The sequence below is a fragment of the Barbus barbus genome, assembly GCF_936440315.1.
Source record: "Barbus barbus genome assembly, chromosome: 29".
NCBI classification, from domain to species: domain Eukaryota; kingdom Metazoa; phylum Chordata; class Actinopteri; order Cypriniformes; family Cyprinidae; genus Barbus; species Barbus barbus.
In genome coordinates this window covers 21,880,947-21,906,555 of record NC_136757.1, presented here as the reverse complement: position 1 = coordinate 21,906,555, position 25,609 = coordinate 21,880,947, and the positions used below count along the sequence as shown (strand labels likewise).

Genomic DNA, 25,609 nt, shown 5'->3' with positions numbered 1-25,609 from the left:
GCCAGGATGTTTTTATTGATTACAATGGGCCAGACTAGTTTTATTTTTGTAATATCATTTTAAATCACACTTTTATGTTTTGAAGACATGAAGATTAATCAGAAATATAGGACTACATGTAGATTGACAGCCTCATTCACCTTCATCTTTCTTCCATACAATGAAAGTGAATAGCAACTGAAGCTGTCATTCTGCTAAACATCCCCTTTTGTTTTTCATGGAAGAAAATCAATGATGACAAAATGTTTTTGGGTGGACTGTCTTCCTAAGGAGCCAGGCCCCTTAGATCAAAAAAGGAAAACAAAAGTGGTTTTGGAGTGGTATCACATCATTTAATTTTAAATTAGAAAATGTAAGTTCAGTATTTACAGGAATGTGTTTACACAGTAGCCATGCACCATATACAGGATTTGCTGACCTCTATAGCACAAAGCCTGTAAAATCAATCTAAATCAGGAAGAATGTCAATGAGGGAGAAACAAAGGCCATTACAATGAAAAACCCATATATCATTCCTTTTCAAACATTTTGTTTTGCCACATTTGAAACGCAGCATGTTACAAATTGCCTGTGAAATTTCTGAGCAAACACAGCATGAGCAGATGATTGTTTTTGCTTAATGTAAATTTTACTTTGGTAGAACTGGATCTCATAAAACAGGCACTATACAGATTACATTGCAGAAGAATAAAAATCCATGGATACATTTAAACTAATCTGGGGTAAATTACAATAAAACACACAAGCCTTGAAGAGCAGGACTGACTGATTAGAACTAAATCTGAAAATACACCGCATTTAAGAACAACACTGCCGCTATGTTTAGTAGGTTGAACTCCACACTACAGGGAAAAGCTCCATGAAGTAGCAAAGTACAATCCTCTGTCCTGAACCAGCTCAAATTTTCTTTCTCTTCATAGTGCAAGGCTGTAGTGGTTGTCAATGCATCCCTCACTTTGGCTGGAGCTAGCATGCCAGCCTGTCCTGCATGTATCTAAAAGACTAGTTTGTTTGAGCTCAAGTACGATCTGGACCAAGTCCACATGAAGTAGACTGCCTTTCTAAAAGACACATTCAGCTGCCCACTTAAAACGGGACAATTTTGAAAGGCGCCATAACAGTGAATAAATACTAAAAAAGAAACTAAACCCACAAAACGTCCAGTTTAAGTTCTGACAGTCCTTTTTTGCTGTAACGAAGATGCTTGTTTTCTCAACACATTGCTAAAACAGACTAATTATGTACACGGAAACACAAAGATAATGTTATATGATAAAAATGACGCTTATAACAGGAATCCTGTCCATGAGATTTGACAAGGCCACAGTACTCCAAACAAAGAGTAACCCATTGTCAAAGGGAGGAATCTGTAAGGATTACAGAACCTCAGACACTTTGAACTTCTGAGATGGACAACACACACACAGTGCATTAACATACAGACATCTGTCTCCACATCCCACTGAGAGAAAATGCGGGAAAATGCCTCTCTAAAATATGCATCAGTTCCTTTTCATCCCCTTTCTTTCCCCTCACCCAGCTCACTCAGAATGGTCAATAGAAGAATGTAATATTCTACATTAATGCAAGTGTTATTTACAGTCATGTTTGGTATCATTTGAATTGTCTCAGGGCGACTGGTACAATGGTCTCATTCTTATAAGAAGTAAACTAAAAGGTAATACAGATCTTAAGAGTTCAGAGATATTTTGCATACTGTAGAGGGTGGATCAGCTCCTAGTGGTTTTCATGCAAATTACCTTCTGTCCCAAAAGGTGCCAACTTGGCTTGATCAAAGCAAATTCAAATTGTTAGTTCCTGCCTACATTTCAGGGGTGTTGGTCTTGGTCTGAGGTACTTAAGGAGAATGTGGCAAAAGGATCAGGGCGATTTCTGTAGCCAGAAGCCCGTAGTGTGGTATGTCTGAATACTCACACTATGTATTTCTATAAAGTCAGGTTTGCATTCTTTACTCATAGATTTATCTTTGAGAATTCGATGTTTTGTATTGATATGATTTGATCTCTTTGAATTGCTGTGGAGTTGAGATAATACATACAGTATTTACCTGACTGAGAATAAATTGTTACATTTGACCTTATTCTGTTTTACTCTGTAATTATTGACTCTAGTAGATTACGTTGCATCCTTGTTAAAGACATGACATGAGCAACCGAATGAACGAGTAAATATAAAGTCAAGAGTTAACTAGAATAATCAAATATCAGAAGAATACAAATTAGAAATAGACAAGCAATCAATTTGTATTTCAAGCTAAATACGAGGTCATAATAACATGGAGTCAGATTAAATAATAAAATGGAGTCAGATTAGAGTTTAACTTAAAATTGAAGAACTTTGCACACCGGAAAGACCGAACACGCAGGAAACCTTCATCCACCATCGGAAACCTTCTTTGGGCCGGATGGGTGGAGCCTTACACCATGATATCAAAACTTACGTTCATCATATCACCTCTGGACAATAAAATAGGCTTATTTCATTACCTATTTATACTCCAAAGATTAAAAGTAAACTAATATTTGTGCACATGTGTTTTAAATCCAAATCAAATTTAGCCATAAGGCACAGCCATGTATAGACTACTGATGTCACAGGGTGACCAACAGTGGAGAGCATTACCAACAAGAGCTTCGAAAGCAGCCAAAATGATTGACAGATGGCCTTACTTTTGTTCTGAGTGACAACGTTCTTAGCCTGATGTACCAGTATAATATTATTGGACTGGTGTAACTTGTATTATATTACTATTATTCATAATGGTGCATTTACAATATTCTAATAGCACAATGTTATGTATATGCCATCATAACAGCATGACGTCACTTCTGTGTCTTGAGTGAATTGCAGATGATTTGTCTCTATAAGCTCAGTTCGGGTCTGATTGGTCATGTGGCCCTTTAGTCCTCCTCTTGGCATATGGCAACCCAAGTCAAGCCTGATCTTAGCTTGCTGTGACCCCAACCGTTAAGGGCTGGAGGGTGAGCAGTCTCCGTTCACAGCTGTGCCTCGTGCTTTATGTAGTGCTGCCTGGATCCGGAAGTGTGTCCGTGATTCCATCGAGTAGTTTTTGTAATTTTGCCTGGCAAAGAAATCATGGTTAATAGTGTTCAAGACTAACAGGGCAACGACCGAGTGTGTCAAACATCAGCTCAAACACAGAGTGTTTCAGGGTGAAATATGTGATTGTTGTGCAGAGCAAAAAACCTTTATATTATATTATTATTATATTATAAAATGAATAATTCTGTGAATCAGTTGTGAAATTGTTTACATTGAGTCAATGACTGAATGTGCTGAATGCCACACATTTTTTTGTGGAAATATAATATATCTAAGATTACAATGGCAGCTTACAGTACAGTTAAAGCAAATCAAATCTGGGGCCAGTTGCATAAACTTAGCCTCGTCCGACCAATTAACAGTTAGGTGTAATCAATCGGTTTAATTGTTTGGTTTCAATTTAGACTATCTACGTTTTTATGTAACCAACATATAAAAAAAAAGTCGGCATCTTGGTTCGGTGCATGAGGCCTTACAACGAATACAGGCAATTCACCCTCAATCCAAAAGGGGGCGCCGCAGCAATGCTGTTTGATAACCGCCAGCAGAAGAACAGCGAATGCCGTGAGCATAGACTGTAAAAAAAACGAGGTATGTACCGAACCGTGACATCTGTGTACCGTGCCACCGCTACAAGGCAACATTCACAGCAATGTACCGTTCAGACAATTTATGCGACCTGTAAATAATTTAATTTCATAGCATAATTTCTACTTTCTTACATTTTGACTTGATTTTAAAATATATTACATATTAAAATAATTATGAAAACTAAAATAAATAAAAATACATTTTCAAATAAAAGAAAATTGTTATTGTAATTTTTTTAACAGTGAGGTCAAAATTTATCAACTTTTTTTTTTGAGCAGTTGGTATGATTTTCCATGTCGAACAAAGCGATGAACATATCTTTAAGAACGTGCCGTCGACAACAACCATTAATTTTAGAGGCAATCTCCCTTAAAACATTCAATGTCAGGATTGAACTTACTTGGCTGCCTCCAGAAGTTTGATGGCCTCGTCTATTCTGCCCTCTTCCAAACACAGTAAACCGTGTTCCAGAAGAGCATTGGGCACCAGGTAGTGGTCATATTTAATCTGACTCTCACTGTACAAGTACAAAAAAGAGCATTTGTGATAGGAAGCTGTTTAAAACATTTTCTCTAATATCTGTGACATACTAGAGATTAAAACATGTAATATTTCTTATTCTATACAGTGAAATCACAGAACACGTCATTTTACGAGTGAGGCTCTTTCCTCTTCTGTAGAGTCAGTAAAAGAAAATAGGCCATGTCTACTTAAGTTTTCACAAGAAAAACCACAAACACGTCTCTTTATATTAGTGTGATTTGTTGTACAGCAAAAGAGCAAGACTGACTTGCAGAGGACGAGGGTGAAGTAATGTTCAGCTTCTTCCTTGAAACCCAAGTGTTTGAGACAGAGCCCCTTAAGCAGACTAACCACACACTGGTCATCTGTGGTGAACTCGGTCCCTGAGAGCAAAAACACAGAGACATTTATGTTTCAGAAAAAAATATTACTTAGTTTGTTCTACTGAAAAAAAAAAAAAATCTGTTACTTTTGGTACTCATGGTCATTAGTAATAGTGGTTGCAAAATATCATTTGGAATGACATGAGGTAATAAATAATTGCATTATTTTTGGGTGAACTATTATTTTAAAAGTGGACACCAGCATAAGCAGTACTGCATTGTTTGGAGGGAGATTTTACTTGGATGTTGTTCAAGCGTCTGCTGGGCCTCGTTCAGTGTCTTCAGCATGCCCTCTGTCAGGTCCTTGTGCTTCCCAATCACAGTGTAGCCGTTCCAGATATACATCATCTCCTGTCATGCAAACATACCCTTACAATGAACACGAATTTAAGACTGCGTCATGTCCAGGTGTTTCCTTTTGTTTATTTTGCAGTGGGATTACATAAATCAGGATGCTCTAATTCCTTACTCTTTGTTAATTAAAGGGATTTTCACACAGGATGTCTTCTTGCATTTAAAAATAGCAAAACGGAACACAATGGAACAGAACAGGAAGCAAGTTTATAGATGCAGTACACCATTGCCAACGCACATTATAAGACTCAACACATCTGAATAGTAACTCTAAACGCAGTGAGACTCAAAGATAGCCAAAGATGCAAGAGCACATCCTGTGTGAACTATGCAAATAAGACACTTGCACTCTCAAATAAATACAGACAGTAAAGTTCGTTTAAAACTGAACACTGACCAATGGAGGTGCAGGAAGAGGAATGGCATTATCTGTATTATAGCGGCGAGCTTTTCTGATGGCAAACTTCTCTGTGGGCAATGACTTCCCAGCTATTTTCTGTTTCAGACTGGGAACTTGCCTGAAAAGTGCAAATTGGATCACAGTTTGCATTAATACAGTAAAGTACATGTAATGACCATTTTATATTTGCAAGAGGATGGGCTACATTACATGTTCAAATTAAATATGAGATCAAATATTAGGTCGTTTTTTATAATGCTTGCTTGAACTGACTGGCATTACAGTACAGGCTGTATATGGCATACATGACTTTTTCTTGATTTTATAGTCATGTTGTCCAATTTATAGATTTACATTTAATCATGTGAACAAACAAGAACATACAGTCCCTTGCCATTACCTAAACAAAGCCACCTCATTCTCTCCGAACGGCTGGCATTCCTCACGACTCAGCATGCTGAGGTAAGCAGCTTTCATATACGCATATGTGGCCTAAAAAAGTGTGTGAGAGGAAAAAAAGAGCGATGAGTTCCGAACTGCACAGTAAACACAAACATCCACGCAGGATATTAATTGACCTCAGCCTCCATTCATGTTATATCAGCAGACCTATTAAACCCAGAGTAAAACCTTTTTATAAAAAATCTATAAAAAAAAAAAATAATAATATATATATATATATATAAAAATAAATAAGAGACTAGAAAAATATTCAAAAATATTCAAAAATCTTAACTACCTCAAACTTTTAAATGGAAATGTATACATAAACTTGAAATTTGACCCATTTTAATTCCATCATTCGCTAATTTAAATGTAGTCATTTAATCCTTTCGGCCCTGAAAGGCACCCACCATGTTTTACATACAGATCACGCAACTCTTCAGTGCACCAGTCAACTGTGTATTTTAAGGTTTCACCTTAGACCAGGCGTTCTCTTTGCTGAGCAGGTCTGCGTAGAAGTAGGCCATCTTCCAGTGCCTTTTATAGGTGAAACACCACATCAGTTCCCAGTAACACATGTGATGGAACTGCTTCCAGTGCTGCTGAGCTTCACAGCACTCCTCGAAACGCTTGATAGCCTTAAGAACAAGAACACGCACATCATTACATGCACACAGGCAGGTAGAAATAAAACTAAATATATATAAATAAGAATTTAAACGAAAACTTCCTCTTTTTATGCATTATATAAGAGTAACTATCACTTACAGCATCCAGATTTCCTTTAATTTCCTCTATTCGGCCAGCGAAGAACAGGAAAATGGATCCCTGACAGGAGCACAGCAGTTGTCAAATATAAAATTCATACTCTACTATTAACAGTGATTGCAGCAGCTGTTCATATCCTAATGTAAATGAGAGTGTGAGTGTTTTGGGATTTATCACTGGTAACTCGAAACTGGTGGTCAAGTACCTTAGGATACTTTTTCAGATAAGGCTGCAGCAGTTTTTCTGCATCTTCTACATCCCCCTCTCCAGTGCCTAAAGGACACACAGATACATGCAATGAGATACCAGATAACACAGTGTTACTTCTGATGTGCTACATACAGTATGAATTGAAAATGTGATTCAGAAGCAATTTTCTCTTACCTAAAATGAAGCTCATGAAGGTGTGATAGCAAAGCAACAACATGTTACACAGGAAAGACCTAAATGTCTGCTCAGCAGAGCCCTCCAGGAGCTGCTCAAGACCAAACTCCTAAAACACAAAGTATATACACAGTGTTAGTTGTAGAATAATGTAACTGTAGAACATGCCAAAAGGAATAGTTCACTCAAAATTGCAAATCTGCTGAAAATTTACCTCAGGCCATCAAAGATATCGATGAGTTTGCTTCATTACTTCACTTGCTCACCAATGGATCCTTTTCAGTGAATGGGTGCCGTCAGAATGTGAGTTCAGACAGCTGATGCCCATTCACTGCAGAGGACCTATTGATTGGTTAGCAAGTGATGTAATGCTAAATTTCTCCAAGTCTGTTCTGATAAAGAAGTCAGAAAGAGCTTTATTACCAAGTATGTTTACACACACAAGGAATTTGATAGGAAGAAACAATCTCATCTCATCTACATCTTAGATGTCCTGAGGGTGCAAATTTAGTAAATTTAGCAAATTTTTATTTTTGGGTGAACTATTCCTTTAAGACAGATACAACACACAACACACAGGAAATCATTCACACTTCTGTGCTTTACTACATTCAGACAAGTATAAAAAAACATCAGCATGCACCTTGACACACTTTATTGCTAAGACGGAGAGAAAGAAAAAAATAGCCAAGCTCAGATTAAATTTCATTTGTACACGCCAAACATGAGCACAGCCAAACTAAGCTTAGTACTACACAATACTCACTTTGTTACCAGAGAAGCCCACAAATTCCAACAACCTGAGAGTCCGTGTTGGCAATAACGACAGCATCTGGGAGAAACACAGGTGAGGGGTTGAGAAAACAGACTTGTCCTCAATGAACTCTATGCTAGGATTCATAAGTACTCATGGTTTGGTTTAAGAGGGAACACTAGAAGGTATTTTAAGGCTACAACACAAGAAAACATATGACACAATGCACTCACCAGGTTAAAGGCCCCAACCCCAAGCTTAACGCCTCCTTCAAAATGACTATGATTGTCACCTTGAACATAATTTGAGGACTTCAGGATTGTATGTAGCTCCCTTGCAATTAACACAAACACACATTAAAATAAACATACAGATAAACTTATGGAAGTGTGTAAGTGAAAAAACAGTTCTTCCGATTAAGAAAAATTAAGAAAATGACACTGTAAACATGGCTTTATTATTGTTAATTATTTTATTATCTTTTATATATATATATATATATATATATATATAGAGAGAGAGAGAGAGAGAGAGAGAGAGAGAGAGAGAGATATGCCTGATCTGACACTTAAAATGACTTTTGTAAGTAAAATTTATTTAGCTGGAACTGCAAGGAATCAAATGAATATACTGAATGTACTCTATTATTTGGCCCATTCATTAATTCAGTTCATTAATAATAAACAAAAATGCATGTGTAATAAAAGCTCATACACATCAAATGAGAAGGGCACAGGAAACTGTTATTTCACAGGTCAGTATTTTAGTATTATTTATGTACAATTATAGCATTTATTAATATTTTGAATTATCTTTTATTTTAATATTTACATTTTTATTTTTAAACTTAGTAATTTTGTTATGCGCTGTTGTCATTTTGTGTTATTGTATATTTCTATTTAATTTTATACTATTTTTATTTATTTATTTATAATGCAGCTTTAACTGAATTAACAACTTTTACTTTTAACTTATTTCAATTTTAATTGTAGTAATTTTAATACTTAAACTTTTTTAAAGATAGGTATTCCATCTAATATTTATATGTAGTTTCGTTTCAGCTATACTTTGATTATAATTTTTATATATAGTTAATAATAACAACGCTGCAACAGGTCTTACTTGTATATTTGATAGCTGTTTCTCACTTTCATTCCTCCCTTTATGAAGCTAATCATATTTTCATCCTGAAAGAAATAGTAAATAAGCAAATTAACTTTATTCACAATAATATGTTTTACTCATATACATAATAACAGGGCAAAGTAGGTCTAATATTAGCAGTAAAAGGGAATCCAGCACTGGGACAGACCTGCAGGAAGGTGAGTGCTGCCCTCTGGAGGAGGCATTCGGCATAGCACACTTCAGCGTGGAGCTCCTCTGGGAAGGACACAAACTCAATTACGCTTTCAGTGTATCTAAGCATTATGGGAGTATGTCACAAGGCCTTTTCAAAAAACAGGCACATGATATGGTCACCATGGGTTGAGGAAGTGATTACATAAACTACTATTATTACAAGAAGTTTCATAAATCTCAAAATGTTTGCATTTCTACTGATGCATACTTATTGCCAATTATATATAGGCACCCACCTTCTGTGAAGTTTTTGCTGTTGAAGGTAGACTTTTTACGATATCTGTAAAGACAAACAAAGCCTTATCAGTCCTGTCTTAAAACAACACAATGATCCATCAGTAGTGGTTACTAGGTAACACGCTCAGTTGGCTGAGGTCAGTCTTGTGCTCTCTGTTACAGTCCTACTGTGTGAAAGCTGGTAGACAAACTTGCACTCGATCCAAAAGTAAAAACCTCATTCACTGTATCCCTAAGGCCATATAAATAGAGCAGTTGGATCTGAGGAGGACACAATGGCTGTCTGAGTAAACCGACTCCCCTCTGAGGGACAAACATGAATTATTCTAAGTAAGTTTGGCTTCAATTAAATTTACACAAATACAAGATATGCAGATGAATGCTGGGGGGCTAAGATAAGTAGGCCATGCACACCCTGCAAAGTTTTATAAGTGACAACCACGGTTCTGTGTATTTATGGAATACAGAAGTCACTCTGTATCACTCAAGTGACAGCCACAGCAAAGAAAATAAGCTACATGGATGTCAACAGTTTAGCCACTGAGCAACAGCCAGGCATTTATTTTAGCACTTTATTTTAGTACAAACAACAGAAGGAGAGCGTTTTGTTTACGCTTTTTAAACTGCTGCTTTTACATGGTGTAAATGAACAGAGACTAGAGTTTGGTGAAAACATTAATATATATTTATACAGTATGCTTGTTCATAGAATAAATTATGCACTTTTTCTACTGGGATTTTAGTGCTAAATTTTGTGCTATGACAACTAAATTAGTAAATGTTTCTATTTATTTATCTTAATAACATAATGCCTGATGCATTATCATCATCATCATCATTTGAGAAATTGGTCCAAAATATAATTTTTCCATATGTCTCACCATTTTTGGACTCTCTCAAGCAGAAAAGAGGTACAGATTACGCAGTGGCTTGTCTTTTGCACAGTTTGCTTCAACACTTGGACACCCCTGGAAATTATGCTAGACTTCTTTTTATTGACTTTTACCCGTCATCGGGTAATCAAGAAATTACAGGGCCTGCAAGTTCCATCACCATTAATTCACTGGATTTATAATTTTCTGTCTAATAGGCTGCAAGTGGTAAAAGTGGACAATTTATTATCACCCACCATTGTTCTTAATACTGGCTCCCCCCAGGGATGTGTATTAAGTCCTTTTCTCTATACAAATGATTGTCAGAGTCCATTTACTACAATCCATTATTTTAAATATGCAGATGACACGGCTATTCTTGCGTTGCTCAAAAACAATGATAACGATTCTTTTTTTGGATTATCAACGTTCCATAACATATTTTAGCACATGGTGTGATGACAATTTTTTACATCTAAACATTTCAAAGACTAAAGAATTGGTTTTTAGCTCCTCCAAAACACAGATCCATCCAAGTATTGACATTAACGGAGAGAAGGTTGAAAGAGTGGAGCATTTTAGATACCTTGGCATTACAATGGATGATCATCTCAGTTTTAATCAGCAAATCTTAGGTATCTATAAAGGCTGTCAACAGAGACTTACAGTTCTCCGTAAACTTAAGCAGTTGTCTGTTGAGCCTCGTCTCCTTCTTCTCTTGTATCGGAGTATTATTGAGCCAGTTCTTATGTATGGTGCCATTTTTTTTTCATATGCTCACAGCTGTTAATAGAAACAAATTTTTAAAGATACCTAATTTGGCTAGTAGGATTATTGGTATTCCTACTCCTAAATTATTAGACAGTTACTTCAGCTACGGAAAGCACACATAATCCTAAATGAACCAGATCACCCACTCCATCGGTATTTCATACCTCTCCCATCTGGCCGTAGGTAAAGATTACTTATGTGTAGGAGGACTAACTTTAGTAAGAGTTTTGTTCCTACAGCTATACGAGCTTTAAACACAAAGGAAATCGGCCATCATTTTACACTTGCATCTTCTCTTTTTTTTTTTGTGGGGGACGCAACTTTTTGTGAATGTACTGTGACAAGTGTGCACATTATGTGTAGCTGTCTTTGTGTTATACGCACCTTCTGTGGTGAAAATGAATTTCCTCTCTGAGGACAAATAAATGATCTATCTATCCATCTATGCACATGCTAAAGTTTAAGGTAAATGCACAGAAATTGTTGAATACAGTCACTATTTTTGATTTCTTTGCACAAAAAGTATTCTTGTAGCTTCATAAAATTAAGTGTGAACCACTGATGTCACATGGACTATTTTAACAATGTCCTTACCTTACTACCTTTCTGAGTCTTGAACGTGGTAGTACTGTTGCGGTCTATGCAGGGTCAGAAAGCTCTTGGATTGCATCAAAAATATCTTAATTTGTGTTCCAAAGATCACCAAAGGGGTGAGTAATTAATGACAGAATTTTATTTTTGGGTGAACTGTCCCTTTAAGAGTGCATCTTCCCCATCTTACTGTACTCCAAATACCTAATTTATCTTATTAGACGAGTTAAGATCAATTTAGTGAAGAATATACAGTAATATTGTGACAGAACCAGTTTACTGTCCTGCATTCTTGGCGGCTATTATTTGGACCAGACAATGTAGCTGAAGATCAGCTCTGAGTTTGTGTGAGATCAGGTGACAGTGGCATTCAAGTGCTACAGGGCCTGGATGACGTGGCAGAGTCACAGAGGTGTGAGTTGCCTGGAAACACAAGCATACACCAGATTGTGAACCCCCCCCCCAACACAGCGTGTCATGGGTCTCTGAAATTCCTCTTTCATTTGAGATGTGGTGACAGCCCTAGACCTGCTGCATTGTGGCATTACGTCACTAATACATATGTGACATAACCAAAAGAACCTGAAAATAGTGTATGGATGTTAATAGAAGGGCCTGCGTCCTAAATAGAATCAAAGTCCATGGAATAAAAGCACACCTGCTAGTATGTTACTATGTTGCTCTCTCTCTCTCTCTTTCTAAAACATGTAAATATTTCAAATATAATTATTTTAAATGAATTGACAGCCCTAATATTACATTGTATATTACAAAATATAAAAAAAAATTCACATATAAAAAAAGTGAAAAATTAAATAAATTCCATTTTATTTTCAATTAATGAATTAAAGACAACACACCGTTGACACACAGCCTGTGCCTCCTTCATTGTGTTGCCTGCAGCCAATATGTCCTCCGGGTCGAAGGTCATCATGGCTTGCATTTCCAGTATTGTGGCATACGTGAGCGCATGATACATGCTGTCTTTATTCCTGCCAGAGAACACAAAGGAAGATGGTGCATTAGATCTATATATAGAACAAAGGAGAGGGTGGTGTAACAATGACGGTAAAAGAAAATTCACCTGAGACACTCAATAACACAAATGAGGTCTGGAAATGGATGAAAGTGTTTGAGTAACCTGACCATCCTGAAGACAGTCTTGTAACATACCAAAAACACTAATAGTAATGATATTATGATTATATAAGTAAAACTACCAGAAAACACTCATTGTCAATTCAAAATGTGAATATAGATTTTGTTAAAATGCACTATTATTATTTACCTTATTGTAATTAAATTCAAAGTGGTTAAAAAGTGCTTTAAAGAACATGCATTTTTATGCAGGTTTTAACTTTGATTTCGTTAAATTCTAGGCAGCAATTAAACTCAATTTAGTGTCTATTTACAGTGCAGTTTCAGCTCTTCCAGGAGCTGAATAGAATGTGACACTACTAGTCCAACATTCCTGGGTAGAGAGATGTCTGGATAAACAGGTTTACCACTCTTTCCTTTACACAGGTGGAATTGGAATAATGTTGGCATGACGGGAACAGGAATGTGGCATATATTACATCCTCTAATACTCCATGAGGGCAACATACATAATGCATGCCAAAATCATACATGAAGGCCTACGTTTTTATATTAGAACAGGATAATTTTGAATTTATGAATGAGCTGACTTGTAAAAAGTATCATCGCTGATTTTTTGTGAACTCGTAAGAGTTATGAGTACTAAAAATGGTTCAAATGCTTAGAGAACAAAACAGCTGTTGACATGCAAACGAATATCAGGCGTTGAAATAGTGTTTGTGCTGTTGCTGTTTCTGCTGTTGTTGTTTTCCTAAGGAATCACGGACACTGGCCTGAACTCCAAACCAATCTGTATGCATAATCAGTAATTATCCTTTCAAAGTCAAATCAGATGTCTTGCAAAACAGCACCAAGAAGTGTGGAAGGAGAGACAGAAGCTACTTTTACACAGCAGCAGACCACAGCTGTCAGCCAAATTTGGAGTGCTAAATATGTTTTCTGTTCATACTTATTTTAGTTATGAGGTCTGTCAGCCTTTCAGTTTATAAACATGATAAAGATGTTGTTATAGAGCTACAAAAAAGTCCTATTTAAGGAATAGTCCACTGTGCGATTGCAGAAAGATCATCTCTACTATCAGCAGAGTTATTTTAAACTATGAACTATGTACAGACATGGATTCTAATAGTTCTGCTTTTGAGTCTCTCATTCTGCCTCTGTTTGTAACTTTCTCTCTTGTGCACGTGTACCTTTCATTAGCTCCATGCATGTAGCAGCCCTGCCCTGCTGGCTGGAATGGGGTGGGACGCGATAAAAAAAAAACCTATTAGGTAAATCACAAAACTTTGACTTCACTATTTGCAAGTTCAAACAAGTTGAGCAGCAGAAGTGGGATCCTCTGATTGTTGAATCAATGACTTGCTGAACAGCGTGTCTATGTTTGTGTATTATGCATGTTTGAATTGTACACATAAATGTGTCAAACTAATATTTGACATGATATCCAGACTTACAGATGAAACAGAACTAGCAGTGTCCAAAATTAACACTCGTGAGAGTAAATATTGCCTCTGGTGAGTAAATAAGTTAGCTTTTCTAAGAACTTATAAAATGTATTGCACATAAATGTTTAGGCGACAACGGCCTAACAAACTATGGAATATAAAAGAAGATAATTTGAGAATTATATTATATTCTGACTCTCATTGAATAAAATAAAATAAAATAAAATAAAGAGAACTAAAAAAAAAAAAATCACCATTGCAAGGTGTGGCTTAAAGTTCATTTTGGATCCTGAATGCAACCCAACAAAAGTGGAGTGACCCAGGGGACATAGATGGAAAAATGGCAAAGATTACAAAATGGACTGAATAATTATATATTTTATCATACACAAAGGCACACACCCATCCACAGCTGTGAGTAGTGAGGAAGGCAGAAATGCGAGATGCTATAAGACACAGCATACGTATGAAAACAAGGTGTGGTGTGAGACGAAGAAAAGACCTAGAGAGCTGAACTCATTTAGTAGGTTTTGGGTTATGTGAGATTTACATGAGAAACACCCAATGAATGAGGATGAAGACTCGCCTCACAAAATGATGTACAAGAACAACTGCGTAAATTAGTAGATTATGCACTTGCGCACTTACTTAATGGATAAAACCAGATACAAAACAGTTTAAACACTGTTCAAACTGATTATGAAACGGTACAATCCAAGGTTTCTCTGCCTCACACCCAAACACAAAAGGAGGAAGTAAAAGAAATAAGAGAGCCTGAGTTCTGAGGTGTAAAGTTCCATAAAAGTTCCAAACCCAGAACCTCACACAAAAACAGTAAACAGCAGGTCAAACTTTTATTGTGAAACACACAGGCGAGGCGGTCTTACCTGCTCTTAAGTCTGGTCAAAGCCTCATCGAATTCATTTCGCAGGAACAGATCCAATGCCACCATGCAGTCTTGAAGAGCCACTGACAGGTCAGATTTCTCTGACCTAGCACAAATACAGAAAGAAAAACAACTAAATAAACAAATGATCATTTCCATATCATCTGTCTTAAAAGAATAGTTCACCCAAAATTAAATTTTTCTGAAAAACTTCTCACCCTCAGGCCATCCAAGATGTGCATAAGTTTGTTTCATCATTGGAACAGATTTAGAGAAATTTAGCATTACATCACTTGCTCACCAATGGATCCTCTGCAGTGAATGGGTGCCGTCAGAATGAGAGTCCAAACAGCTGATTAAAAAGTAATCCACACAACTCCAGTCCACAATTTAACATCTTGTAAAGTGAAGTCGTGAAGTTTATAACAAACAAATACATCATCAAGATGTTTTAACTTCAAACCGTTGCTTCCGGATAAAATATGAGTCATATCTATTCATATCATTGCTTTCTTCAGTGAAAAGGCCTTTTCATCTGAATCAGGAGAGAAATATTCACAGATGGAAGTACCGTTTACAAGCAAAAACAATCCAAAACAGAATTTGATGTGAAAGGACAACAGGGTATTTTTCCACTGGAGGAAGCATTATTATGAATTTTAGACTGGTATTTTGGCCATAAGCAATGTTTGAAAGTATGGCTGTCAAATTGATTATCATGATTAATCACATCCAAAATAAAGTATTGTTTACATATAACATGATGTGTGTGTTTGCTGTGTTGCTGTTTTCTGTATACACACACACACACACACACACACACACACACACACACACACACACATATACATACATATATGTATACAGTATCTCACAGAAGTGAGTACACCCCTCACATTTTTGTAACTATTTTTTTCTTAATATCTTTTCATGTGACAACACTGAAGAAATTACACTTTGCTACAATGTAAAGTAGTGAGTGTACAGCTTGTATAACAGTGTAATTTTGCTGTCCCCTCAAAATAACTCAACACAGCCATTAATGTCTAAACCGCTGGCCACAAACGTGAGTACACCCCTAAGAGAAAATGTCCAAATTGGGCCCAATTAGCCATTTTCTCTCCCCGGTGTCATGTGACTCGTTAGTGTTACAAGGTCTCAGGTGTGAATGGGGAGCAGGTGTGTTAAATTTGGTGTTATCAATCTCACTCTCTCATACTGGTCACTGGAAGTTCAACATGGCACCTCAACTCTCTGAAGATCTGAAAAAAATAATTGTTACTTTACATAAAGATTGCATAGGCTATAAGAAGATTGCCAAGTCCCTGAAACTGAGCTGCAGCATGGTGGCCAAGACCATACAACGGTTTAACAGGACAGGTTCCACTCAGAACAGGCCTTACCATGGCCGACCAAAGAAGCTGAGTGCACGTGCTCAGCATCATATCCAGAGGTTGTGTTTGGGAAATAGACGTATGAGTGCTGCCAGCATTGCTGCAGAGGTTGAAGGGGTGGGGGGGTCAGCCTGTCAGTGCTCAGACCATACGCCGCACACTGCATCAAATTGGTTTGCATGGCTGTCGTCCCAGAAGGAAGCCTCTTCTAAGGATGATGCACAAGAAAGCCCGCAAACAGCTTGCTGAAGACAAGCAGACTAAGGACATGGATTACTGGAACCATGTCCAGTGGTCTGATGAGACCAAGATAAACTTATTTGGTTCAGATGGTGTCAAGCATGTGTGGCGGCAACCAGGTGAGGCGTACAAAGACAAGTGTGTTTTGCCTACAGTCAAGCATAGTGGTGGGAGTGTCATGGTCTGGGGCTGCATGAGTGCTGCCGGCACTGGGGAGCTACAGTTCATTGAGGGAACCATGAATGCCAACAGGTACTGTGACATACTGAAGCAGAGACTGGGCCGCAGGGCAGTATTCCCACATCATAATGACCCCAAACACACCTCCAAGACGACCACTGCCTTGCTAAAGAAGCTGAGGGAAAAGGTGATGGACTGGCCAAGGATGTCTCCAGACCTAAACCCTATTGAGCATCTGTGGGGCATCCTCAAACGGAAGTTGGAGGAGAGCAAGGTCTCTAACATCCACCAGCTCCGTGATGTCGTCATGGAGGAGTGGAAGAGGACTCCAGTGGCAACCTGTGAAGCTCTGGTGAACTCCATACCCAAGAGGGTTAAGGCAGTGCTGGAAAATAATGGTGGCCACACAAAATATTGACACTTTGGGCCCAATTTGGACGTTTTCACATAGGGGTGTACTCACTTTTGTGGCCAGCGGTTTAGACATTAATGGCTGTGTGTTGAGTTATTTTGAGGGGAGAGCAAATTTACACTGTTATACAAGCTGTACACTCAATACTTTACATTGTAGCAAAGTGTCATTTCCTCAGTGTTGTTACATGAAATTATATAATAAAATATTTACAAAAATGTGAGGGGTGTACTCACTTCTGTGAGATACTGTATATGTGTGTGTGTGTGTGTATATATATATATATATATATATATATATATATATATATATATATACACACACACACACACACACACATATACACATATACACACACAAGTATATAAACAACTTTTATTTTGGATGTGATTAATCATGATTAATCTATTTGACAGCCCTAGTTTAAAGTAAAAATGTCTTGTGAAGTGAAATGCTGTGTATTAAATCCATCAAGACATTAATTGATTGATCAGAGTTGTGTCAATTACTTATGGATTGATGTAATGTTTTTATCAGCTGTTTGGACTCATGGCGGCACCCATTCACTGCAGAGGATCTATTAGTGAGCAAGTGATGTAATGCAAAATTTCTCCAAATCCGTTTCAATAAAGAACCCTCATCTACATCTTCAAAAATGTAATGATATATCAACACTACTTATTATTTTCCTGGTTAGGTCTAAAGGATCCCATTTGGGACAGAGCCATTGTACTCTGAGGCAACACAACCGCTTGTGAAGCAGCTCAAGGAAGTAGTGATCAGGTGTAATGTTGGCCAGGAGACAGGCTCACTCAGCTTCTGAGCATCTGCAGAAAATCTCACACTGTCCCCAAAAAGCTTATTCTACTGGAATGTGAAGTCACGGCTCTCTGCTGCAGAGAATCCCCCCAGAGTCTCTCAATTTAGATACAAGTGCAGTGAAACAGATGTCACCTTCAAATGCACTAAGGCACTTGTGGGGGAAGTCGTGGCCTAATGGTTAGAGAGTCGGACTCATAATCGAAAGGTTGCGGGTTCGAGTCCCCGGCCGGCAGGGATTGTAGGTGGGGGGAGTGAATGTCCAGCGCTCTCTCCACCCTCAATACCACGACTGAGGTGCCCTTGAGCAAGGCACCGAACCCCCAATTGCTCCCCGGGCGCTGCAGCATGGCTGCCCACTGCTCCGGGTGTGTGTTCACGGTGTGTGTGTGTGTGTGTGCATTTGTTCACTACTCACTGCTGTGTGTGTGCACTTGGATGGGTTAAACGCAGAGCACCAATTTCGAGTATGGGTCACCATACTTGACAATACGTCACGAAACACAGGTGAGTGAGTATCTGTAGTGTCAACTGAAAAAACACTGAGAATGTGAAGAGGAAAGTGTATAAGAATAATGAGAAAGTGGAAAGTCGAAGTGTGCTATCTTTTGATTTGTGCATGAAACAATATACTGACAGAGTGCTTATGTTTCTTAGAATTTATATATACAGATAAACACAATCATCATTTATGAGTGAACAAAATTAGTTCCACTGTTTCTTCAGACACATGATGAGAAGACAAATGTCTCAGAGATGAACATGATCAAAGCCTATTGTATCTCTATATAAGGGAAACATTCTTCAAATTACAGCATCATTTAAAATTAATTTCTAAATTGAGTTGAAATTTGTAATGGTCTTGACCTCGGCCTGCTAAGATTATAGCACGCCTCCTAATCTAATAAAACCCAACAACCTCTTACAGTTCTTCAACCCTGTAACATTCTGCTGAAACCAACCATTCATAGCGTGATTCTCTGTGTGGACAAATTAACTGGGAATTGAGAGTATGTAAAAAGATAATGGCTTTGGCCATTCTCCACTGAAACTAATCAAATCAATAAGTGTGACTAAATGCGCGCCACATCTTTGCGTTCCAAATGAAGGCCAATACAGACGCTCTTTATGGGATCCGCTTGGCCAATAGCAATGCAGCTTATGGCTTGGGCTATTGACTGACCTATAGAAGGACAGAACGGTTTGACTGTCGGGTCTCTCCACCTCCTAATGCCTGCCAGGTGACTTCAATGCTGTCGTCTCCTGCTATTAATGGAGCATGGTTTCCTGCTCAAACAATGCCAAAGATCTACAGCATTAAGTCATAATCTGTAAGTTTTAAATAGAGTGGTATACATTAAACAAAAGCTGGTCATCTTGTAGTCTAATGCCATTTAAAAGCCAAGATGCACATTTTGAACATGGATCTACAATATACATCAGCACTGCTGTTAGTGATGATAAAGGATGTTTAAGTGTGCAAGATCATTCCCCTGTTTTTACATTTAGATTACCTTTGCTGTCATTTAAAGCTCACATAAAACAATTGCTTAAAACTATTGTTTTAAAATTGGCTGATATCAGATTTTAATGTTTTATTTGTTTTTCAGTCAAAAATACTATAGAATTTTAATATTTGCCATTTTGGCCACATCATAGAAACAAAAATATTGGTTAATCTCTATGTTAGTGCATGTTAAAAAAGCAATAAAAGTAAAAAAATATAAACTAAAATATATAATATTATATATATGTATGCATGTGTGTGTGTGCGTGTATATATATATATATATATTTTGTCACGTGTCAGTTTCCATTTACTTCCGTTTTTGTCCTTATTTGGTATTTCCTGTCCTTGTTTAGTTAATTATCATCCAGATCACCTGTGTTTCATTAATCATCTCATTTACTCCTTTGTTTCCGTTCCTTCATAAGCATTCAGTTTCGTTGTAGTCTTTGTCGTGTCTTAAAGTTATGTTTATGCTGTTTATTCTGTTGTTGAATACGTTCGCACCATTAAAGAACCTAATTATTCTGAATCCCTCATCTTCCTGCCTTCCTGGATCAGCATCGTGTAGCACACACACACACACACACATATATATATATATATATATATATTAGTTTAATTAGATTAATGCAAGTTATCAACATGCATTAATCAATAACCAATAAATCGTCAATATTATAGTACTGACTTGTTTACACCTACTTTTTGTGCAGTACAATGCCCAAAATGTATCTAAACTTAGAAGACATAGTTTTAGACTAATGAATGAATTTACTTGTCCCAAAAAGTCTAAGCAAACCTTTTATTTCCGTGAGTAAAACTAGAATACAGCAACAATCAGCTTTAAGCATTTCTCATCCCCCAGAGGTGGAACACAGAGTGAATTTCCTCCCTGATGCTGATATGGGATATCAGAGCTAGATGATTTGAATGAATGAAGAACAGTGCATGCTACATTGAGCCTGGCTAGTAAAAGGAAGTGGTCTGAGATTTGTTCAGAAGCTACAGCAGAGGTAAACGAACCTTTGCACTCCTTGTACCCTACAGTGCTCACAAAACTAATTGTGATGATGCTAAGCGATTCTGAAGAGCTGATGCCACCCGGGGGCTAATTGACTACTGATGATCATCACCGGAATGATTGAAACAAACAAGCTGACTCTAAAATACACACACATGCTCAGTGCTAAGAGATGAACACTCCCACAACAATTACTAAAAGCTGTGCTCTACACTTTAACAAATGATTTCTATACAACACAAGCAGTTCTGAAAGCAAGGGCATCCAAAACAATTAGATGTCTAATATTTCCAAACCATCCCTGTTTTTCTGGTTATGCAGGCTGTAAATGCATTCTCATGTTGAGAACAGATCAATAGTCCTCAATCACTGCTAAAACACACATTCATACAATAGCACACTCGCAGCTGTATGGCGTTCTTACCCGTTTGACAGAGTTTCTGCCTCTCCTGACATTTTCATCTGGTACAGTGAGATCGAGGAGTGCAGTAAAGCGAAAGAAAGGAGGAATAAAAGGAGAGAGAAGAGACGCAGAGTAATTCACAGTGTGTGTGAGAGAACAGGCCTTCGTACTGGTTCCTATCAGCAGAGCAGCAGCTTCTCTCTGGCTACAGTACACACACACTCTCACTCACTCAAGCTGCAGAGAGGACAGCAGGAAAGGAACGCAGAGCTTAATAAGATTGGGATGACTATCACACAGACAGAAAGTGAATATTCTCATTGCCTCTTTCTCACTGTCTCCCCGCCTTCTAACAAACACAGACACACGCCACCTCAGCCTCCTCCTCTTCTCAGTATCACCCTCATGCTATACACTACATCCTGGCCTCTGGTTGGTCAATGATGCAATGGAGGCGGTTCCAATTTCTTAAGAATCCACCTAGCAAAATGCTCCTAAAGTGGGCATCACGCTTCTGCAGTCAAGTGACAATCTGAACTCAACAGCAGTCAATAACATTCAACACAACGACAGGCCTGTAAATCAGTGCCCAACAGTGGGGATCATGAGACACAGAGAACAGATGCAGACCGCAGAATCAGCACAAGGAAGTGACATAGCCTGTGGCGTGTTGAGGAGAAGGAAGTTTATAGAAAGAATGTATGCAAGATGAAATGCTTCTATTTTGCATACTCTGGAGCCACATGACAAAGCTGATTGGCTGATGAAAGCACATCCTGAGCTGTGAAACCAAAAGCAGCAGACAGGAAAAAATTCAAATGTATATGGAGCCAAAAATCCAGGATAAAAGCCAGCACTGGTGAAATATGTACTGTAAAAAAAACAACATTTAAAATACAGTGCTGTTCAAAAGTTTGGGGCTGGTTTTTGAAATCAGTTTAGTATGCTCACCAAGGCTGCATTTATGATAAAAAAATACAGTAAAAACATTAACATTTAGAAATATAACTACAACTTAAAATAACTGTTTTCTATTTGAATATAGTTTAACATGTAGTTTATTCCGGTGATGGCAAAACTGAATTTTCAGTAGCCACTGCTCCAGTCTTCAGTGTCACATGATCCTTCAGAAATCATTCTAATTTGTTGATTTGGTGCTGAACAAAAATTTTCCATTATTATTATAAATGTTAAAAACAGTTGTGCTGCTTAATATGTTTGTGGAAATAGTGATACTTAATATAATCTGAATATAATTTGAAACAAATCTTTTGTAACATTATTAGTGTCTTTAATGATCAACTTTTGATCAATTTAATGAATTGCTGAAATGAACTGCTTTATAAAAGTATACATTTCTTTAAAAAAAAAAACAGTAGGCTAGCTTATAAAGTTTACATATTAAAAAAATAATAATAATCTGTACAGTTTAGACAGATGCACACCCCTTCACTGCGCAGGCTGCATCTGCACTTAAAAAACAACAACACATCCACATGCAAAGGTACTAAAAGACTAATGAAAGCTCCCCTGAGCAGTAGGTGCTAATGTGAACTGATTGTGGGAGATTTTGTAGACATAATTTGCAAACCTGCAGATACAGTATAATACTATAACTTGCAACCATCAGTTCTGTGAATTTTTTAACATTTCTGAAGAAAATACAAATTATGTTCGTCCATGCAAAAGGTTTTAGCACATTGCTTTGATTACAAGTTAGCTATCTGCATCTAGAGCAATAACGTTGGTGTGCAATGCATTTTCAGCTCTAGATTAGAGTAATCATGACCGTACAGTAACTGGCATGATCAGGTCATTACGGTGAGATAATCCTTTAAGAAAAAAAGCTTCCAGCTGATGTGGAAGCCATCTGGAGTGAACCTTTGAATAATACATGTGGAGGGTGGTAGGAACCTGCCCTCTATGAGAACAATCGTTAAATCTCTCTAACGTGATGTTGCCTCCACAGTTTGCCGATGTGAGATTATGTAATAAAAAAAATAGTCTATCTATAGTATCTACAGTCAAAACTTCAAAAAAACATTTATTATTACTCAAATGCTCAGTACTAATTTATGCTTCTCTTATATTTATATACACATATAATGCAATGCATTGCGGGAAGTAACATGATAGTGCCATTGTACCTGTTGCAACACAAAGGCTAATCTGGCTATAGGTATTCATGTTCACTTATGCATGAACAACTAAGATTCTATATTGTTTGCTTCACAAAACATGACTGCGGCAGAGCAAAGTGCAAAATGAAGTTTGAAAGAAATGTGGAGGCGGAATCCTACCCATAATCAGTGATGACAGGGTCCAGCCCATCTTTCTCTATAATAGGTGACCTAAAAAAAAGGGAAATAATCTTATAGTTTATCAGCCAAGAACTTCTCAAATTACATTTTTATTTTGAGTAGATAGCAATTCTTTATCAGTTAACAGAGTGTGTGTGTGAATGTGTTCCAATAATTGTTGTCATTGTCAATAGATCTAGTGTGGAAACATGGGTTGATTTAAAGCGTGGCACACTCACTGGGATGCAGACGTGGGGCTGTCCAGCGAGTCTTCAGTCTTGAGTTGATCTCTAAAAGCAAATGAAAGCATGTGAACAAAATCTGATCTTGTATTCTTCAGTAATGAGTCATTACTGAACACAAAAAAATATCTGGGAAAAACTCAAAAAACAAGATCCTATTTCATCAGTTTTTAACAGTTTCCATAAACATGATTATGGATTTATTAAGACAACCTTAATGTGTGCACTGTTAAACAGGAAGTAGCATTGAATAGCTACAAAAAATTGCATTTTAGAAATTCATAAAAATAAATCAGTAATTACTCAATTTAGCAAAATGAAAAAATGTTTTTTTACGTGTAACAAATTACGGTGTGAAGGGAACATCTACTTCTCTGTCATAAAACAATAAACAGTTAAGCATTAACAGACAGCAGCAAGCAGGAAGATGCTGTTTAAAATTCTAAGCATCATGTTCTTAAAATTATATTATATATATATATATATATATATATAATTATAGTGTTACTAAATATTCCTAATATCCAAGTGCCTATGAATGCCATTTGTTCTGTGATGTAAGGAGGCAGTGATTTAGATCTACCCACCACCTGAAACCATAATACTGAAGTCCGTAATTCTCTCATTTATGCAAATTATCTTCCCGTATCTGCCGTAGGGAATTCTCTCCACCTGCCCAAAAACTGAAAGATTGCTAACTTACTTTTTGCCGTCATTCTTCTTGTTGCGTCTCCAGAAACTCATTCCAAAGAGGAAGAGAAGATATTAAATCCAGTAAGACAGTAGAGAGTGTGCTAGTCGCTACCTGGACATTCGTTACCTGTCCTAGCCTAGCACAGGTAAGCACTGAACTTCTGTTTGAGACGCAACGGCGGGCCGTGTGTTTCTATACAGGCTTTTTTCAACATGTGAGGCAGACAGGGAGGTGTGGAGAAACCCATTTCCACAAATAAAGCGATCCTTTGCGAAAACTGCTGGAATGCTGAGCGGCAACTCTTCCCTGGTCTTAAAGTCCTCCATGTTCAACATTCACAAAGTAGGCAACTACAAGTATATGTTTGCGAATTATAAAACGATTTCTGGCAAACAAAATGGTCTTAGCCTCACTAACACGCATCAAAGCACTTAATAAAACACTAAAGCATTACAAAGTCAACACCTTGGTAAATAAATGTATTTTGTTTATATAGCAAACAGAGCTTCGACGGCCAGCTGTTGCTATGGTTACCGCCTTTTAGGCAAACTTAATGAAATATTGTGGTTATAAAATCAAAATTTGAGTTTTGCGGCTTTTGGTATATTTGTCTATTAGAATGCCAACCAAATCTCAAAACTAAAATAAATCAGTTTTATGAGGGAGCAATATGAATTCGTTGCGATTCGTACGAAAATGTACCCTATTTAGAAAATAACAAGCATCGTACAAATTAGTCACAAATTTGGCAAAAAATAATAGTTATGAATTGCCATGAAAGTGTTGACTATTTGCTAATATTTCTAAAATCAGATTTTTTGTTTATATTTTTAATGAACCTTTAACAGAGACGTAACTAAATAGAGCAAAAATATTGGATAACACTTTATTTTAAGGTGTCCTTTTTACATGTGCTTACTGTTATAATAACAATAAATTATGCATAATTACATGCAAGCAACCCTAAACCAAACCCTAACCATATCCTCCTGAGACCCCCCCAAAAGTATTTTTTCATGTCATTACATTGTTTAGAACATTAGAAAAAAATGGAAAATTAACATTTTTGAAAAATGATATTTTATTCATATTTTATTCTATGTCCTCTGTAGAGGACACTAGGACTAAGTTTTTCTAAAAATAAAATGGCATAAATAAACATCAAAAAGGCAAAAACAATGGGATTTGTTTTTAAAATCACCAATACATTTTTAGGTTTCAGGATTTTTTTATACTAAACTTCGTTTAAGGATGATTCTCAACTATGTTATAAAATATATAACAAAATGATTTGATATACCATTTTGTTTTATGCAATATGTGTGTAAATATTTCCATAAACTGGTTTTCCCATTAAACACAGTGTATCTATACTGTATCTAATTTGCATATTAATGGATTGCTGTTGGGACAGCATGTTGAAAAAGTCATAATGGGAGTAATAATTGACC

At 37.1% G+C, this 25,609-nt stretch overlaps 1 protein-coding gene across 2 annotated transcripts; it reads right to left on the bottom strand.

Moving 5' to 3' along the window:
• Positions 1-313: 313 nt before the first annotated feature.
• Positions 314-24,376, bottom strand: LOC306848937 (tetratricopeptide repeat protein 39A-like). Of its 2 annotated transcripts, XR_013782289.1 has the most exons (21): positions 24,168-24,376; positions 23,462-23,512; positions 23,223-23,273; positions 14,945-15,049; positions 12,375-12,506; positions 9,280-9,323; positions 8,997-9,064; positions 8,807-8,871; positions 7,918-8,017; positions 7,697-7,762; positions 6,931-7,039; positions 6,752-6,819; positions 6,547-6,606; positions 6,255-6,416; positions 5,735-5,826; positions 5,332-5,452; positions 4,820-4,931; positions 4,466-4,580; positions 4,076-4,192; positions 1,537-3,103; positions 314-1,385 (listed from the first exon to the last, which is right to left on the bottom strand). XR_013782289.1 is itself a non-coding variant. In XM_079383727.1 (20 exons), exons 1-20 carry the CDS (start codon positions 24,206-24,208, stop codon positions 2,989-2,991), a joined length of 1,794 nt encoding a protein of 597 aa, XP_079239853.1. In that variant the 5' UTR covers positions 24,209-24,374; the 3' UTR covers positions 314-2,988. The 2 variants fall into 2 exon arrangements, 1 of the variants encoding a protein (XP_079239853.1); XM_079383727.1 differs by having other exon boundaries at positions 314-3,103; positions 24,168-24,374.
• Between the last annotated feature and the right edge of the window lie 1,233 nt (positions 24,377-25,609).

Excerpts from the sequence above, each read along its gene's own strand:
- LOC306848937 (XM_079383727.1), bottom strand. The coding sequence starts at position 24,208 with ATGAGTTTCTGGAGACGCAACAAGAAGAATGACGGCAAAAA. Across the intron at positions 7,040-7,696 it reads TGGGCTTCTCTGGTAACAAA|GAGTTTGGTCTTGAGCAGCT; the intron begins GTGAGTATTGTG and ends TTTGTGTTTTAG. Across the intron at positions 6,607-6,751 it reads ATCTGAAAAAGTATCCTAAG|GGATCCATTTTCCTGTTCTT; the intron begins GTACTTGACCAC and ends TGCTCCTGTCAG.